General features: G+C 32.0%; 2 protein-coding genes across 6 annotated transcripts in view; one reads left to right on the forward strand and one right to left on the reverse strand.

Moving 5' to 3' along the window:
* Positions 1–147, forward strand: part of LOC129791102 (uncharacterized) — a 14410-nt gene extending 14263 nt beyond the window's left edge. Inside the window, exon 4 of the transcript XR_008750667.1 lies at positions 129–147. The gene's annotated coding sequence lies outside the window, so the exon portion shown is untranslated. The remainder of the gene's footprint in view (positions 1–128) is intronic.
* Positions 1–19576, reverse strand: part of LOC129791061 (uncharacterized) — a 24408-nt gene extending 4832 nt beyond the window's left edge. Inside the window, exons 1-3 of one of the 5 annotated variants that reach the window (XM_055828986.1) lie at positions 19058–19576; positions 13867–14247; positions 7214–7336 (exon numbers count right to left, since the gene is read on the reverse strand). In XM_055828986.1, the coding sequence (XP_055684961.1) occupies positions 7214–7336; positions 13867–13915 (172 nt within the window). In that variant the 5' untranslated portion in view covers positions 13916–14247; positions 19058–19576. Of the gene's footprint in view, positions 1–7213; positions 7337–13866; positions 14271–19019 lie in introns of all 5 variants that reach the window. The other 4 variants (XM_055828976.1, XM_055828993.1, XM_055829009.1 and 1 more) reach the window with 4 other exon arrangements.
* Positions 19577–20702: the final 1126 nt, after the last annotated feature.

Below are 20702 nucleotides of genomic sequence, written 5' to 3' on the forward strand. Positions count from 1 at the left end.
CACAGATTTGATGTAATTTTCTGGCACCTTTTAGGTCTTACAATTCAGTGAAATTGTATATTATAAATTTCCTCTATTATCGCACTTATTAACCATTAACTTTGTTGCACCCTGTATCCCCGCCACAGTTCATTTTCGAATTTCTGAGGGTTCCAGCTGGGAATTGGAACATCTCTCACTCTCTTCCCTGATGACCGTCGACCAGATAGGCAGCAAAATGGGTTGTGCAGTCTTAAATTTTTGTATTATATAATTTTTAAGTGAATTTTGTAAATATTTCTCATTTTGCTTCTATATTGTAAATATGTAAGTAATCTCACAGAATTTTCTCTATTTTCCCACGCGGGATCACCATAGTAGGGTGATCTGGCGCCCAATTTTTATATTTTTCAATTATAAACCGCGTGGAAATATTTGTAAAATTATTCTTTGAATTATTGTAAATAAATTGTATATAAGTGGAAATTCAATTTTTTGTTAATTTTCCTAATTTTCTCGAGTTTCCACTATCATGGGATTTTTAATCGTCACATTTGGCGCCCAACTAGAGGCTTTAACCACCATAATTTTCATGCTTTTTTCCGCCTTCGCTAGCAGGCAAATTTTTGAATTTTAATAATTTTTCATTTTGAGATCAAATTTTGTGCATTTTGCAGCACAAAATTATTTTCTTATCTAAAATTTCCGTTTTCAAACCGGTTTCGATTGCTCTCTCACAATCGAACATTATTCTCAATTAATTTCTTTTTGAGAGAGTAAAGCAAATGAGTGAGAGAGTGAGAGGATTTTTGTTACAGCTTGTCTCTTGATCTAGAGCGCTCTAGCAAGTATTATTTTTCCCTCTCTGCGTAATTTCTCTACGCAACTCTATACTCTACTCTATTTTGCTCTACATCGATATCCAATCTATGTTTCTCTCTTAATTGCTCTTTACTAATTTTATATCTTGGAGTCTTATAATTCTTCCTCTCTACATTTTTTATGTCATCCAATTCCCTAATTTTTTCTCTTTTCCTCATAAATATTTTTCCTTTCTCAACATTTTTACAATGGCAGAGTACAAAAAGTCAATTGGAGATAGATTTTCTGCCTTTAGAGCACTTCTTAAGGAATCCAAACCGATTTTTTCCTCATGCTATTGAGAGCCATAAATGATTGAGATCGTTAATTATGTAAATATTATGCAAAATATACACGATCCTACTTGGAAGGATTGTGAATCACACAAAAGATTTTAAATCAAATTAATTTAAATTTAATTTCTCATTCGCTGGATATTTTTCTGATTTTTCAAGATCAATTTTATAAATGGTATGATCTATTTTGTAGATTTGGATGTTCTTTTCCCGAATTTACATTCTGTCGATTTGGATGTTCCTTTCCCAAATTCACAGTCCCTCGTTTGGCCGGCGAGAAATATTTTTGATCTGCATTTGTGATCTTGAGCAGTTTCTATGCGGGGAGAATTTCTTATTTTCTTGATTGGATTTAATATCTTAAATATTTATTATTATTTTTATTTTTCTTAAATTTATCTTGAGTGTCGGACATACGGATCTACATTCGATAAAGTATATTTTATTTGACTACCGTATTTTCTGTGGTATTGCTCGTTTTCAAATTTTTCCACTTAACGCATTTCACCGTGGTATCGATTATGGCCACTGGCTAAATTCCTAACCCTCCGCAGCCATAGCTGCATATGCTATTTCGCTGGGCGAGGCTATGCAGGCAAGATCGGCATAATTTTGTGTATATTGAATATTGGTCGCCGCACCACAGTACATGGCACAAAGACGGAGTAGCGTAGGAGCCAAACAGGGAATAATGGAAAACCATTTTCCCAGGGGAATGCGGTGAGGGGATAGTTTGGAAGCAGGATCATTGCTACGGGGATATTGTCAAGTAGAGTATCGCCTTCGGATGTATTTCTTTATCTTCGATCATTTAAGTGCAATTTAAGACATCTTTTTTCTACGATTTTTCTTATAAAAAAGAATTCGTAATATTTATTATTTCTTCCATCTTCCTTGAGTGGGTGTTAATAGTTGAATATGGGGTAGAATTTTCAGAGTGGACGCACAATGAGTTTTCTCCCCCGTGTACTATTTCTCCAATAATTTTTATTTCTCCCTTCATAGTTTTAAGAATATGCAGATGAAATATTCTCTTTGATAATTTTTTTGTTTTCATTTATTCTAATGAAGTTCTAGATCTAAAACAATTTGTTGATTTTCTTTTTTATTTTTTTTATGGATATTATGGCGTAATATCGGGCAGGATTTTCAGAGAGTGCAATTGAATTTCCTTTCCTTTATCCTATATTTCCTATTCCCTTTTCCCCAAGTCAAGACTCTTTTTTCTTTTTCTCTTTTTTCTTTTTTTTAAGTATTAGATATTGTTGCACCCTGTATCCCCGCCACAGTTCATTTTCGAATTTCTGAGGGTTCCAGCTGGGAATTGGAACATCTCTCACTCTCTTCCCTGATGACCGTCGACCAGATAGGCAGCAAAATGGGTTGTGCAGTCTTAAATTTTTGTATTATATAATTTTTAAGTGAATTTTGTAAATATTTCTCATTTTGCTTCTATATTGTAAATATGTAAGTAATCTCACAGAATTTTCTCTATTTTCCCACGCGGGATCACCATAGTAGGGTGATCTGGCGCCCAATTTTTATATTTTTCAATTATAAACCGCGTGGAAATATTTGTAAAATTATTCTTTGAATTATTGTAAATAAATTGTATATAAGTGGAAATTCAATTTTTTGTTAATTTTCCTAATTTTCTCGAGTTTCCACTATCATGGGATTTTTAATCGTCACAACTTTTTGATTTATAAACTCAATGTAAATATAAATTGCGTAAGCTAATTGGAATTTACGAAAGTAACACGAGTCTTGATGTGAGATTTTAATGTTTTACACACTTTTGGAAAAGACGAACAAAAGGTCTCGCTATAATTTTTTTTTATTAGATTTGAGAGATAAATTTTAAATTATATAGAATTCTAATAATTTAGAAAATATAAAAAATCGTTGTACTTTGTACATGTTTTTTTAATTTACAGTCAGCAACTCAATTTTGCATTGCAAATACATAATTTTCTCATTTTGAGTCGTATAATATATATTTTATTAAGCAGATAGGTATTTAGTTTAATTTATAAAATTACATAAGGTATAGAACGAGCACGATCAATAGTCTCTATTGATTACCTTGTTTCTTAAATTACCATGAAGTATTCCACTACGCAAGGTGACGATTTAGTATAACAAAACAGCTTTAGCGCCACCCGCTTTTTTGCAACATAAAAGCATAAAAAATATATAAAAAGTCGCCATAAAAATGTAGGTGACATCAAAAAAGAAGATGACATTTTTCTCATGTTTTATCAATAGGTCATAAAGAGCTTTAAAGAGGTGTGTGCCTCTCTGGCTTTATGCCCGAATTACCTAATTTAAAGCACCTCTAACATTGTAGAAAGATCATCATCAGATACATCTTAACATGTATTTTAATGTCTACAAAATGTTGTGGAAATTGTCACCCATTTTTTTTTATTACGAACATTTTTATTAGACACTTTTCTTTCGTGTTTATGCGCAAATAAATCACTACCTGGTTTGGTACCTATTCGTTTTTTTTGGTTCATTTTCTTCATTAAATATGCATCATAATGTGCGTTTGTGATTACATAAAATTGTACATTGAAGAGTAAGTTTAATATTTTCTCATTATCTCGAGATTAAGGTACATAATAATAGTCAATTCCTTAAACTCCAAAAGCACTCAGAAAATATTCACATTTTGAGATAACTTCAAGTGGATGCAACACTCTTCATCTTCAATTAATATCTTCACAAAATGATACATAAAAACGTCTTCTCTGAATCTTTTATGCGCGTATGTTCAAGTGGAAGTACACATTATGAGAACAATAAATAAGAAAGAAAAAAAAACGATGAAAGGTATTTCTACAAATAAAATCTTCTTTATGCTCCGATTATTAAAAAATATATTTCCGGGTCTTGTTTTTGCACTAGAAGGGTATAAACTTTCTTATAATATTGATCAGCTAATAGAGCAGTTCTTCTTTGCATAAAATAAATTCAGCAAATATACCTCTCAAAGCTCTCAAAAGATTTTAACGTGTATTTTTTTAATTTAATAAATTACGTTGAATAGTGTCAAGTACCTCCGTCGAGAGGCTCTCGTAAGTCTTTCTGGTGCTCTTCAGCAAATATCTCGACAATGTTAATATTTTACACTACACACCAATATAAACAGAAAGAAATAGTTGTAAGAACAGGTGATAATTTCTGTGTTGTAAAATACGCGGGGTTACAGCATAAAATCGTTTTCATGTTGAGAAATACTGTGAGTACGGCGAAGGTGTTGTGTCAAAGTTCTTTACTTTGTTCTTAACCTTCTTAACAGAAGCTAAACAGAGCTTTTGAAGGGGTCCGGTCTATCAAAAATCTTCTATTCTTCTATTTAAATTCAATCCAATTAAATTCAATATTTTAAATACATCGACAAGTTTGTTCTTTTCTTTAGTCGTATTGCAAAAGAACAAATTTCAGAATTCTTTTAAAATATTTCTGAAAAATATGTCTGAAGATAGAATGATTCAAAAACTCTAACTGTATAAATCTTAAAAGAACTTTAAAGTAGAAAAAAAACTTTGAAAGAATCGAATTAAAATTTTAATTTCTGCTATTAGTTGGTATACCACAATCGTGGCATACCAAGTATTTTTATAAGAAAAGGAATTTATGCGTTTTTGCGTGAGGTAATTCATCAGTCGATTAAATAATTCTGATACGTGTAATATTGAAATAATGAAAAATACGAAATTGCCTATCTATCTGATTTCCTTTAGGTTCAGCTGGGAAAACCGGGAAGAAAATTGACTAAAAATGTAAATATTGACGTCACGAAAATACATAGCGTCTTCATCTTTAAGTTTTGTAAGTTTTCAAACAAAAAAGTAAACTAATGGGTTAAAACTAAATAAAAAAATTAATCTTGTGCAAATTATTGGAATAAACGACGAACTTCTTGAATAACTCGATTATACATATTACATATTGTATTTGTATATTGTGAACAATGTTTACGTGAAAGGAACCGGCCACTCTTTCTCTGGCGTGGCAAGAAAAAAAATAAAGATATTTCCCTCTTTAACGAATGAAATTTGGACAACGGTATATGTATATGTAGTATCACACTCATCGGCATCCTTTCACTGTGAGAAGAAAACCTGCAAGAAGGCCATCGTGTGGCCACCGTGTAGCTTGGAAAAAGAAAAAGATAATGTGGTCACTTTGCAATTGAGAAATAACAAGTGAAATAATTCCAGTATACACCTATATATCTGCCCTATTATTATCGCAACTGTTAACCCATGTTTTGGTAAATGAATTACTCTCATTTTTTCAATTCTTCGTAATTTCACAGCACTTCATCTCATTGTTTAAAGCGCAAAGAGGTGACTATAGAAAAGCTCATGATAGGCTGGCAAACGAGACAATTGGCTAATGTCGCACGTGATAGATGCTTCTTGGAGATTATCTCTCTTCTTCTCCTTAGGAAGTTTGAGAAAGTAAATGCCACTGATGGGTATTATTAATTATGATGGAAAAAAATTTCTAATGCGTTTTCGTCGCCAAATGAAAAGTGAATTTCCCTGTATGTATTTTGTAATGATCATTTATGCTTTTCATTACTATTGGATAACACAATCATGCTAAATAACATCATCATATGCAGAGGGAAAATTCCCTAACCCAATTAGTTAGTATTTTGTGCAAGACTTCATCAGTTGGAGGAATGATGATGAGTCAATTTTAATTACATCGCCTCAACAAATTCATATATAGACAATAGTTGCAGAATGCAAGAGATCTTTTGCATCTTTTATTATGATTACAGGCAATGCAAAAAAAAATCTCACGAGCTTTATGGTTTTGTTCTTTTCAACGATATTCGGATGAAATTGTAATGATGAGGTACTTTACTAATTAAATCACTAACTTAATGATATCAAGAGAGTTGAATGTATAAAGAAAATTCAATAAAAAAGATTTTATGCTAAAAGACTTCAAAATTTGTCTCAAATATACTCAAGCTCGAAAACGTAACGAGATGTTATGGAAGATCTATGTGATTAGGCTCGCTGGTTAATTTGCTGAAAGCGATATGCTAATCCACATTTTATGGGAATCTAATAAAATGACTCACTACAGAGGAGAAAATTACGTATAGTGGACCTTAAATGGATCACCGCGGCGGAGCTTTAGAAATATTTACACAACTTTAGGCTTATCATGAAGCGTTTGCATTATACTTTAACGGTTTTAATCTAAATTTTAGGTAGTACTGAATTCACTCATTAATGGTAATTCATTGCAGTTTAATTGCAGATTTAAAATGGAATTGAAAAACCTCAAAAAGATATAATTAATTAGGGCAAGTTGTTGGTTTTTTATGCTAGACAAAATATGTTTATAAAACTTTTATGGCAAAGAAAACAGAATATTTGTCTAAATGATGGAAAAGTTAGAAGATTTTAAACATTTTAAGCTAAATGTGATAACCCCTTAATATTACGTAAATTGGTCATAAGAGAAAATCATCTATGACCTTATAATCACTTTGATGGCATTTTCTTAAAAAAAATTTTAAAAATTCAAACTCCGAACTTTCAGGTAGTTAAATAGAAAAGCATCACATTTGTGCTTGAAATCTATGAGATAATTAAATGATTGATTAAAGGAATTTTACGCACTCTTTTAATTACGTGAAGTTTCCCTTTCATTCAATAAAATTAAATGATAAAATGATTTAATCTAACGCTACAGGATGAACCATAAATTCAAGCATAACGCCCATATCGCCGAATTCGCATTCAAAAAATATCTTTGGAGAAATTTTCTGCGATACTAGTCACAGATTGATTTTAATGAGGTTTGGCGTTTCAATAAATTTTAGTATTTTATAACCGCAAAAATTATTAAATTTAACATCCTCTTAAGCCTAATTAATGTGAAATGAAAATTGTGAAATTTGCAGTGTGTGTGTGTGATCACATTGTGCTATAGTCATGTGTAATAAATCTTTGTGGGAATTTATTGGATGTATGAGAAAATATTGAGCATAGCTTTTAGTGTTAAAGAAGAAGAAAACTAAAAGAAAATTCATTTACCTAACCCAAAGTGCGCCTTCAAACCACCGAGATTCCTCACCCGGAACAATCCAGACTTTTTGAAGGCGCAATTAACAACAATACCAAAATCTGTCTCTAGAACACATGTACCATGGGCCGTGCCTAGAAGATATAAGAAATGAAAAAAAAGGTCAAGAGCCTTTTTCTTTGACGACAAAATTCCATTTGACCTCCCGCAAAAGTAACGATTCATTAAGTCTCTAACAACAGAGTGTGACATAAACTCTCTAATATAATCTCTGTGCATAATCCTTCTATTTCGATGTCGTTTTTTTTTCTTTAAATCTATACTCATTTGAATATATCGCAAACATTCGATCAAAATAAAATCAATCAATGGGTTTTTTTTGAGCGGTGAGAAAACATGAATTATGTCTATTTGCCTGTGAAGAAGCTAAATATTTTTCTTTTTTTCAATGCGTTGATGAGCTATTTCAAAATCCTCGCACAATGTCCAACTGTGAGTGATTCTCCTGCGAACGGGGATTAAATATTCACCATTCTTACGTTGTTGAACCATAAAAGATTGGTTGGTGATAAAAAGTCTTGCCGATGGTGGTGTATTTTGTTTGCATAGCGTTTGGTGGAAGAATTTCGATTTTTCGGCTCTTGTTTCACTGACCGCTTGACCCAAATTGGTGCCCACACGACACTGTATCATGCTTAAACGGCGAGACGGTCAAAACCAATTGCTCACCTACAAAATTTTGTACGTTACCGCGTGATACAAAACTTTTTACTCTTTGGATATTCACACAGATAGGCATCTCTGTGGGAATTTCTTGGATGTAAAAGTGAGAAATTTAGACGAATAGCCAATTTTTTGAACCCCACACCGCGTGGTCTGTTTTTTTTTGTCCTCGTCTTTTTCTTTTTATTCAAACCATATAAAGATTTTCCTTCCCGCAGAGATCTCGAGATATATACTTTTGTAATTTGGTAGATAAACTCTTTATTTAGTTGAAAGTGGACACCAAGAATGCGTCACAGTCTTCGGTGAAAAAAAAAAGAAATCTCTTCGATTCAAAGCCAATTTGCAGTAATTCGCCAGAAAAATCCTATCGCATTGATTTTTATGAAGACGTTTGCAATTTAACACACCAAAATTTCTGTATGGCAATAGCCACAAAAAGAGATTGATGGAAAGATTTCGCTGAGGATATTTACACAGTGCGAAGCCATCATACATGTGGCCATATATGTCGATATGAGATGAAAATTAAATATTGCTGTAACATAATTCATTTGGTATTCATCACATTGTATGATTTGGTATGAAGGGAAAATTGTTGGCAAATAGCTAACTAATTAACACGCACATTCGAATATCTGATTACTATTGCATGAAGCTTCATGCAGCTTCTTTTCCATTTTATTGTCTTTTGAGAAAAAATTGCTTCTACCTAATTCTTTTTTATTGTACAGATTCTCACTTTGCTGACAAATATTAAAACAGCTCTGTAACCTCGCGGTGGAGTTGATGTGATTGATGGGAATATTGCATAAAATGCCTCAAAGTAAAAATGTTGTGACAAGAAATACATGCGGAAGGAGTTATGGATGGTGCGGGCGGTCCCTTCGCAAAGAGGCTGGGAATTATCAATTGATTACTTTTCACACGAAAGATCTATGACAAAAAATAATTGATGATCAGCAAGAAAGATTCGTTGAAGAAACTTTAATTGTTTGAAAACCATATAACTATGTCTTGTTTGATTTGATGCTTTTTTTTAGTTTTTGTGATTTAGAAGCTTGTTTAAAAATAGTTTTTTGAATATATCATAAAACCAAACATAATTTTCCTCATTAAAGCAAATAAAATTCTTTTGAATTTCTTTTTTAAAGTTCTTTAACTTTGTATTGTTTATTTGAAAGAAAGTAAATGAAATTCTGACACATTTTCGGATCTTCTTCAGTTGAACGTTTATGTTTAAAATTCCTTCTTGATTTTCCATTTGCTTTGTTAAATTTACAAAGATTAATTTTCCATCGAAGAGCATATTTTACAGACTCATTTTAAACCGGAGGTGAAGCTATCCGAAAAAAACCATTTTTTGATCGAGAAATCTGGAAAGATACAGAAGCGTCTAATCAGAGTCAAATTAGAAGCATTAATTTGTGAGTTAGATGAACTAATCATCATAAATTCACTCTGAATTGGAAATATTGTGATGTAAATTATCAAATTGACTTTTAGAACCTCATTCTGTGAGTAAAACACGATTTTTCATTCAACTTTCTTTTTCTTTACTTTAGTTTCTGGCTGCGAAATGACTTTGAAAGATCTTTTTTTCGGTTGCTTCTTGTTAGCAAATGAAACATGCTGTAAGAATCTGGGAAAAAAGTATTATAAATCAAAGAGGTTTTAATTTAGAAAATAATGGAAATTGGGATAAAAAATCTGTTCTAGATTTTTGTGGTTTAGAATCAAAGCCAATAAATTGCTATAAGTGTCATCTAACATTTTTTTCTAAGAAAGGCTAATTTATTCAATTAATTTTCCCCAAATTGCATTTTGATTGTCTTATCTTGCTTTTTAAATAAAATGAGTAATTTTAAGATGTTTTTTTGAGTAGGAAAATTTGTATATAATCCCTGAACAATCCCACATTATAATCTCTTCTGTTATGCATTGACAATTTGAATAAATTTATGCAATAATAGCATAAAAATGTGTGAAGTTAATATGTAAATAAATAGAGCAATTTTTTCAAGCTTTAAAATTAATCCATTGTCATGTAGCAGCCAAAAATGTATAATAAGAAAAAAAAAAAAGACTTTTTTTACGCGCAATGTGACCCTGATACTATAATTCCAATTTGTAAGATTATATTGTTTTATTTCAACATTTATCTCTCGATCTTCATAATATTCGCGGAGATATTTGGGAGAAATTTGAACTGAATTCCATGGTATGAGCTAATGGAAGTCTTCAGTCAAAATATAAAATTAATTGGCAATCTAGAAGATTATCAAATGGATAACTTAGCATTTTCATTGGGATGAGATTAATTAAATTTGTTCCACAATATTTGAATAAATTCCTCGAGCATTAATCCTTTTTTCTCTTACCCAATCAGTAGCGAGCGTGAGACAAATTTTGACATTTTATAGAAATGTGATCTCGAAATTGAAATCCATCCCACTTTTTCCATCACTAACGCAACTAATAGACTTTAATTAAATGTTTGTGACGGCAAAGAAGAAGGCAGAAAAAAATGAGTTGAAAGAAAGCTGCTGATTTTGCATCAGACACACACACAACAGCGTGTTTCACCTCGTTGACATTTTCATCTTCGAAAAATGTTCAATTTATGTTACGCTAATTTTTCTTTTATTCATTTTCTTCTATATACATATTTTAATGGTATCCGTTGCCACACTCAAATTGTTACAGAAAAAGGCAAAACCTTTGGCAATCTCGCACCAAATGAAATAAATTTATTGGCTATGGAGTCACAAAAATTGATTTATGTGGGATAAAATGCGAAAAAGGGGCGCCGACGGTTTCTATCGCCTTTGAATCTTGCAAACCAATTATCTAATTTCCTCCTAATTTACAGCGATCATACGGGTTAGCTCCTATATTCGTGTATGCTGCGTAATGACCTTTTACAGTGGTAATCTGCATAAAGTCTTTTTGAATCTTAACTTCGGGAATTATGTTCTCAAAAGCAACAAAGTAAAATTATCGAGGATGCTAAATATTGTACCCACTTGCAATAAATCTACGTTAAGAAATACATACAGTGAAGTAAAAAGAAATAATTTATTACTTATTGATTGAGATTAGATGATTACAAATTTCAAAATAAATTGCTTCTTATTGAGATATTTTTTCAAAGAGGACTTTCATTTAAAAAATTATCAAAAGTTGAATATAAACATACTTATAAAAAATAATCCTTGATACTTTATAAATCGTATAAATACAACTCTCAATAAATTACCAAATCGTTTAATTTGTAAAGAAAAAAATCAACTAAAAAAAGTATAAAAGAGTCATTGAGTTTTTCAGTGAACCCAATACTTTGAGGACTTTTTTTTCACTCCCAACAGTTGCAACTACTTTGCGTTTTCTTCACTTTTGGGATAAATGCCATACGGGGATGGAGCTAAGAGAGATGAGTGGGTATTGTTATAGAAAATAGTTATTAATTCATTCACTACGATTGAAAGTTAGCAAACGGATAGAAGAGACAATTCAATTAAAGAACAATCTGAAGATAAAAAAAATCTATGATACAAAAGACTCGGCCGCTATTTTTTTGTACAGAAAAATATTTACAAAATTTATGCAAAATTAACTCATGAATTTTGTACAAGGCAGAAAAAAAATTGTAGAGTGTTATTTTTCCACCGCAAAGGTGATCACTTTCAATTTTTGGTCATTTCGAAATATTATATAGGTGTTCATTCAGAGATTTTTATTAAAATTGCAAGATGAAGAAAAAAAAACTTAAAACACTTTCGATTTTTTATTTCAACGAATATGTCAATTCAATGGCTTGTGGATGGTTTGGAAAAAAGAGTCAAAGTCTTGAGAAAGAATGCAGAAAAAGGCAATTCCGCACACGCAGAAATTGTGCGAGGATTGAAGCTGTTTTGAAATGCGTTTGTATATTTCCAAAATAATCACGCGGAGCGAGAAGCACAAAAGCAAAATACTTGAGATTGTTTTACACATCTGGTCGTCTTTCATCTTCAGTATAGCATGGAATATATAAGAATATATGGAGAAGATGAAAAAATGTTTATAAAATATTTCAGACATGTCCTAGTTTTCTTGCAATATCAATAGTTAAGCATGCGAAACGGGAAAAAATGCAGCGATGCTACATCAAAAACGAAAGATTTCAATTCATTTTATACTCCACACACCAATGATTCCGGACTTTTTTCGATGTGAGCTTCTGCAGCTTATTTTGCTCTGTACCTCGTTTTCCTATTAGTAGGTATAAACTTCACTGGATGCACGCCAGTTTTGAGGATTTTTTTTTGCTCACACACCCATTTTTTTGGATATTCACGAACTATTTTGCGGAAATAGCCAAAGAGACTTCAGCTATACATCTTCTTTTCCACACGTGTAATTTATCGTTTATGTTGTATGTTTAAAAGATAAAGACGCTTTACCTTCATTAATTTTTAATCGACTGCTATTCGGCTACTGAATATACGTATAAAAGGTGTCTCAATGCGGTTGAAATGCGAAAATATAATTTAAAGTATTTTTCAATGATTGATTCATCAACTTCAATTTATAATTAATGCTTTTGTTGTGTAATAACGATTTTTTTAATACATCAAAGTAAGACAAGAAGGTAAATAAATCATTTATTATTTAAATTATTAATCTTCTACGAAAAGATTAATAAATGAAAAAAATAGAAGTTCTGAAATTAAAAATATTCTGAATTATTGTCTAAGTATTGACCAATATTGGCTCAACTATTCACCAGCAAAATTACGCAATTTTTGATCAATATTATGTCGAATTAAAAAATGAAGATTCAAATGTAGAAAATAAGAAATCACCAAACAGATTTACCATTTTTCACTAGCAAGGTTAGGTAAAGATTTGTTCAAAAATTCAAAGAATTACGTCATTGTGCTTTTATCACTTTTATACCATGAAACATATTAACTATTGCTTCGTTAATAAGTTTTGATGAGATTTTTATGCTTCATGCATTAGAAAATACAAAATTACAATAATGACGTCATTGCTTGTATTTTTGAACAAATATTTACCGGCTTTTTCCAAGAGTTCTCAAAGGAAAATAAGGCGTCTCCTTGATGATTTCTTACTCTATTTTGAACCTCTATAAGATTACGTATGTCCTGATTATTTTCCTTGAATGAGGAGTTCTCACATGAACGATGAATGAGCTCCTTTTTGTCCAAATTCTCTGAGACTTTTTTGAATTTTTTAAAGGACAATTTAGACACTCTCTGCACATTTGAGTAGCACATTTAAGAATTTTCCATGAGGCATAAGAATAACCAGGCTAATATATTTTAATTAATTTCTCCAATTTCTACGTTTAACACGCACCACCCTATAAGACGCAGACACAGTTAAAAACCCATTGAGAGAAGAAGCCGAAGAAGCTAATAATTTACAGCAAGATAGATAAAAAAGATTCAAAGAGACAGTCTTTGGTTTCAAACAGGGGGTATCCGACTCTTGCCACTCGCGGTGCACTTCCTGCCACTTTTTCATTGCCACTCTTGCCACTCTTGCCACTCGCGGTGCAGTCTCGCGGTACATTCTAAGCATAGTCGGTTACCCCCTGGTTTCAAATATACACAACAACATTACTATCGCGTAGTACTTAACAGTTCTTTGCATGTTTTGCGATAATTAAAATTAGCTCTACATTAGTCTATGTCACATTCTGTTGATTAGACGGGGAGGTTTGTATACAGAAATAAATATGTATATAAAGAGGTATTTATTGCTATTAAGATCTACTTCCTCAGGCTATATTTTGCAAAAAAAAAGAAGAAAAAAGCATAATTATTTTGACTTTTTTGGTTAATTCATTCTCTTGTCTCGCAATAAAAGTTTCCGAGGTAAAGAGAAAAATGTTTTTGGGAAAAAGGTCTGACTTTATGCATATACTCACTTGCAACACAAATGACCACCAATAGGCAGGTGAATTGTACAAATTTCATTATTATTTTTTCCAAGTGTCGAAGCTGCAATCTACACAAATTTTTCACTCGATTTGCTCACTGTGTTCTCACTGTCTTACACAAAAGTGCAATTTTATTTTCAAGGTGAAAATGAGGTTGATTTTCAGCTTTTTCCATCTAATTGCTCAAAAATATGGAATGTTTTCACTTCATTGCCACTGTGAGTGTCTCCGGATGATGCTTTCCTCTCGCTGACTAATTGGAAAGGAGCATCGCGTTCACTTCTTTCTCCTCCGCCTCCAGAGCAGATGAATCGCGCACTTTATAATTCACTTTGCAATTTTGCAAAAATACTCTATATGCGAGTTGCTCTAAAACCAACAAAAAAAGAGACCTGAAAATAAAATACATAGCAATTTGCATTTAGAAATTGCAATTGATATCAACGACACCTAATTGTATATATGCTGTGTTATGCTGTGGCATTATGTGGAGCTCAATGGGGGTACCACGAAGAGCCACAGAGCAAGACACGAGTTTTTATTCCTTCTACTTTTTTTTTTGTCTTCACCTGTGAGCACCTTTCGTGTCGACGGCAATGTTAGTTTAATTGACCGAGAAAAAAAGTACAAGAAAAAATGCCCAGAGATTCTAACAACGCGTTGAGTTCAAGGTGTGGTTTCTCCCCATTCAGAACTCGCAGCAATTAAAATATCATTGAGACTTTGCTGTCTCTGGTGCAACAGTTATATGCCATGGATTCCTTTAAGAAAAATGTATCTTCTCGTTCACTTAGACAGAACACATTCAAATAGTCATTTGATATGCTAAATTTCCCATCTAAACTTTATTCTTTTCACACAAAAAAAATCTTTTACTTAACATTTTCTTTAATCTCTACCCACATTCAACTTTCTAAAGCATAAATACGTGCAATTTCCTCTTTCCCAAAACTATCAAAGGTCGCGTCATGAATATTATAAATTTTTAATTAAGTAACCTTCAATGAAGGTTGGTGGTACTTGAATTTGTTTTTTAAATTGTATAATTTTCACTTTCATTTGCAAATATCATAATTTTTGAAGCTTGAAATAGTTGGATATAACTTTAATTTAAACTTAATGCAATGTTGAATAATTTTAATGGGGGACTCCGCACGTTTTACTAAATGAGATTTTCTTGTAAAAATCAAATATTGCAAATTAGTCAGCATTAACATGAAAGGCGCGCTATAAAGTTACTCAATTCATTTTCGTATAAATATTTAGTGAAAAACACTGGACAGTACGTAAAGATAAATGTTAGTAAGTTTTTGAATTTTTTGCATTAAAAAAAAATCGTGCCCTTGGCAATCAATTTGATTAATTTTGTTAAAACTCACTAAATATGAATAATTTTCTATCAATAAATTTGATTGAGGGTGTTTTAATTAAAAAGTTAAAGAATTTTAGAATCATACTGTATGCAATGCAAGAAAGAAATAAGGTAAGGAATGGCTCGATTATTTTGGAGACTTGGCAGGTTTTATAGGCGATTTTTGAATTAATTTTGAAATAATAAATAAAAAATATTATTTTTTAAATTCTCTTTAAATGATCAAATATTGGGCTTTATTCAGCGACCAAGAAATATTTTAAATCTTTGGATTTTGTTTTTTATTTTCGAATTTTTTTAATGGGCCCTTAAACTTATTTTATTTGTTTCCAAAGCGTCCAAGTTTTAACTAGAATGAAAATAAGGTGTCGATTCTGATAAAAATCTTTTCTTTTCTAATAAAAACTTAAAAGTAGTTGTGAGATTTTGACAAATGGTGTTTTTTAAATTATTCTATTGTCGTTGGATTAAAGAAACATTCCAGAAAACATTCTGAATAATGGCCGCCCAAAGTGTTTAGTTTAGTCTCTATGTTTTTCTAGTTGTTATAATTTTGTACTTGGTTGTGTCGGTCAAAAATGAACTCTAATGTTCGCTAGACCTACCATGGTTTATGGGGGGGTATAAAAAAAAAAAAAAAAACATTCTGAATAATGGCCGCCCAAAGTGTTTAGTTTAGTCTCTATGTTTTTCTAGTTGTTATAATTTTGTACTTGGTTGTGTCGGTCAAAAATGAACTCTAATGTTCGCTAGACCTACCATGGTTTATGGGGGGGTATAAAAAAAAAAAAAACATTCTGAAAGATTTTTAAAGAGTTCTGGAAAATTATTTTTTTTTAAAACCCGATTGAAGAAAGAAATAAAATGTTAAAATCTTACAGATTTTTCCAGAATACCAAAAATATTACAACTGACGAATTGTAAGAAAAGATAAGAAAAGATTTATATTTACCCATAAATCTAATTTTTAGGATTCATGAAAAGGGCAGTTTACAACTGAATTTTGCTCTCAGATAGACGCTAAAGAAATTATTTAAAAAATGTTAAATTCTCACCCTCACAGAGACAATTATTTAAAAGAATTTTCAACAATCTACAGAAAAATATTATGCAAAAGAAATGAAAGAAAAAAGTATTTTTTTCTTATTAGATGCAAAATTATGATCATCCGTCCTTTTTCCGCTGAACAAACGTACATTATATTGTTAACAATAATATAAGAAAGTTTTTTCTTGCACTTTTTCTTCATGGTGATCTCAATAATCTTATACCAAGAATTCTGTTTTTGTACTAAATAACTCCGCAAATGCAGAAGTTATAGTTTTTTTTCGACGCCCCAGAGCATCGTCCACTCATTTCTTTAGTTTTTTTCCATCACTGAAAGAATGGTATCTTGGAAGCCGTTGGGAAAGTTGATTAATTTACGATGACTGCTAATAAATCTGTGTTAAATCATAACTTTCCAAATACAAAGAAGACTTTGCGCTTTAATAGCTTTTTGTCACGTCGGAGGAGGAGGAGGTGGGAAAGAAAATAAGTCAGGATCTAATTAGTTGGTGTTCCACTTCGTGGCCAACACCAAGTATTGTAATCGTCGGATTTTCCGACCACCTCAGATCGGGCTCAAACTTGGTATGAGCACGTTTCAGACAACCCACATTCCAAAAATGGTGGTGGAAAATTTTTGATCCGGCCGGCCTGCCGGCCGGCCGGCCGGCCGGCCGGTCGCCCAAACTTTGCCTTATAGCTCGAGAACGGTAACAGATAGAGACTTCAGGTTTGAAGTTTTCTAGAGAAATGTAGGTGTAAAATTTCATATTTTTACATTTTTAAAATCCAAGATGGCCGCCGTCCGCCATTTTGAAACACCGTCAACCAGTTCCCTTATAGCTAGAGGTCTGAAATTTTAGTATGATGTAGAGCTCAGTGAGACGTTTTCATCAATAATTCATACTTGAAAATCGGTCAAGCCGTTTAGCAAATATGGCGGCTCAAAGCAAAAAGTGTTTTTTCGATATAACTCGAGAACGGCTTGACCGATTTTGACCATCTTGGTATCAAATGAAAGGTATTGAGAAGCCCTACAACTGTCTAGAACATTCCAAGTTTCAAAAATATCCGCAAGAGGCGCTAAAATCAAAAACAAAAATTGCATAACTTTAAGGGGCTATATCTCCGAATTGCCATCATCGATTTCCTTTAAATTTTGATATGTTGTAGCCTGACTCAATATCTTTCATCAGTCCGAAAATGAAGAAATTCTATGTCGCCGTTTAGAAGATATAGCCATTTGAAAAATTCTTACATTTGAAAAGTTCTAAGAGCCATATCTCTTGAACCGCTTGTCCGATTTTGCTCAATTTGGTATCAAATTAAAGGTTTTGCAATTATCTACAACTTTCTAGAACATCAGAAACCTCTAAAGCCATTCCTTGAGGACGAAAAATGCGAAAAACTCTTTGTGAAACAAAAATCCGCCATTTTGTGTTCTAGAGGTGACCTTGAAAATCATTGAGATATATGTCAAATTATAGCTTATTTCAAGATCTTTCCAAAACTAGTCACGAAATTTCTGTAGGTTTTATAGAACTAGAGATATGTCTATTTTTATGCATCAAATTGCTGAATTTCACAAAAAAATTCAACTTTGCCTAATAGTTACTGCTCAAAAATCAATTTTAACGCATAAATAAACTTTTCCACGTTGTGGGACACCAACTCTTATAACTGGACGCGTTATGATTGACTTTTTTTTCAATTCAAAATTAGCTACAAAAAATATTTGGATTGTTTGTTGTACGAAATAAATCATATTTTATGACAAGGGGACGGTATAGACACAATGTTGCAATATGTCTCAGGAAAGGTAGATTAACAATAACTACGCACATTTCAGTCAACTAATAACAAAATATTTTTGTCAATGACCTTTCTTGGTTTCTGGGGGAGACCTCAAGTTTGCTTTTAAACACAATATTCATAGAGCAATGATTTTTTTTCACTCCATCTCCCTCTATTTATGAATTTTTATGTTATGAAATGTGTGGAGTTTCTATGTGAAATCATTGCATTGAAAATGTATTTCAAGCGTGCATTTTTTTGCTCTATCAATTTATGGGCAACAACAATTATATTGCTACTTGTGGAAGAATGAAATCAATCGGCTTTTTCCTATGATTTCAATATATCTTCTATTTTAATATGGGGCCTTTTTTCGAGCTTAATATTATTCATAAATTGTGACACACACGGCAAAGCATTAACCCACATTAAGTGTGGTTTGTATGTATCTGCATGCCACACAAGAGCCTCACTGAGTTCACTCACAAGGCGTCCAAATACCCGGATTTATCAGAAGAAAGTGTGAAATCTTTTTTTTAAACATGCACGCTGGAAAAAATCACAAACTTTTTTTTTGAGTCACCAATTCAGGATGTTTTCACACTCTTATATAAAAAAAAAATACAAAAGAGGGAGAGAAAAAATCTTTATCTATCCACAAGAAAAAGAAAAATCACAAATTTCACGCAAAAGGTGCTTCAAGAGAAGTTTTCTTGAATCCAAAAAAATAAATCAAATGGTGATCGCATAAGAGATCTTTGAAATTTAATTTTTTTCACTCCCAAAAATACGCCGAACGAATGATCAATGTGCAATTGTGCTTTTAATTGAGCGCCAAATTGTAACGAGATCAAAAAATACGAATTCTGTTTCACTTTCGAAAAACATTGAAAATTTTCTACACCAGCCCCCCATGAGAAATCCACACCGGAGTTTTATGTGCTGAGAAACTCGCAAAAGCAGCACCTTTTTTTTTCTTCTCGCTTCTTGCAGAGATTTTTGCCAAACACGTTGAAAACTTTCGCACAGAATACACCATACACGTGCTTCCTTGTGGAGCTTTTACAGCCGTTCACTCGTTTAAAATTTATTTGCTATATATGAAATATCCTGTTTTTGAAAGAAACTAAAGTGGGTATTGATAGAGTGCAATTTTGTGTGCAATACTGCTCTTGTCCACTCGCTAAGTGCACACGCAAAGTCACTTGCTCCGCCGCGGAAGGTCGTTTACACACTGACGGTGAATGAGCAAGAAAACAGCGGCGATCATTAAACTTCTTTCGATGGTGCGGCTTACTGACTGACTGGCACACTCCAAGTCTCGCTCATTTCTCCCTCCTCACGCCAGAGAGCCATGGAGACTGGATTAGCTTGAGATATAGGTACTATATACGATATATTCATTGACTTGGACGGAGAGCTATGAGATTATCTGGAAAATGAATGTCTATACAGAGAATGTCTCAACCTAGGTGTTCTTATAAGACTTTTCTTTAAAGATTTTGAATATAGCTTTCAATTTTACATCTAGCGACGTTTTGATATTGTTTAGAAAGTTGTTTTAAATAGTTTTCTTTTGAATTTTCAAGTTGAGTCAATATAGAGACTTTTCTGAGATATAGAAAACGGAGAAATTCAGTTAAACTGATAAAAGGGATGGTCAGGTTATTTTGGAAAGTCTACAGAAACAAAATGGCCAAAATGTGAGATGAGAATTTTAAATAATTTTTTTGAGCACAAAAATTTATTTTCAAAATTGAAAATACTGAATTCTTATCAGTATTTGGACATTTAACGAGAGTGCAAGCCAATTTCTAATTCTTTGTTTCAAAATTAGCTCTTAAACCGCTCTTGAAAGTCCCCGAGTTTCCAAAATAACAAAATTCCAATAAAAAAATGCTGGTTTTGGCATTTTGGATAAGACCTAGAACCCCTAGAACGCCTAAATCTTCCACCTAAGTAATTGATTAAAGGGTTAAAATGATAAAGGTCTAATCGAGGAAAGAATCAACTAATTTAACTAGTTAAACGTTTAATTAATCGATCTTTTGTTAAACAAAACTGTTTAATCAGCTTGATTGGTTAAACGGTTAATTATCCTATTAGGTTCTTAGCCTATTGCTAATTCGTCCATCTTGTTAAAAAAGATTTTTTCAATTTATTAGTCGATCTTGATAAAACAAAATTAGTTGATCAGTTAATCGAATTAATTAATAGATCATTGTTAAACAAAATTGTTTGATCGATTGGTTAAATGAACAATTGTCCGATAAATTAGATTATCTTATCAGGCAATCAGTTTGTTGATCATTGTAACGATATTCGATTAAATAATCGATTTTGGTTAAAATAATCCTTAATCGGTTAAACGAATAATAATTCAATCACGGCTAAACAAAACATTAAGCAATCAGCTATTCAATTAATCACTTTTCCGATCAATAAGTTTTTTTTCTTACTTTAAATTCAAAACACCTTGACTGCAGCACTCTGTACAAGGAACACTTAGATGAATAAAATGTAAAGCGCTTAAATACATATATTTATACAAGTTTGAGCCGACAGAGTGAGCTAATAAAATGGGATCTTTAATGGGATTACCTGAGGTCCA

This window comes from Lutzomyia longipalpis, chromosome 1 (genome assembly GCF_024334085.1).
Source record: "Lutzomyia longipalpis isolate SR_M1_2022 chromosome 1, ASM2433408v1".
NCBI classification, from domain to species: Eukaryota; Metazoa; Arthropoda; class Insecta; order Diptera; family Psychodidae; genus Lutzomyia; species Lutzomyia longipalpis.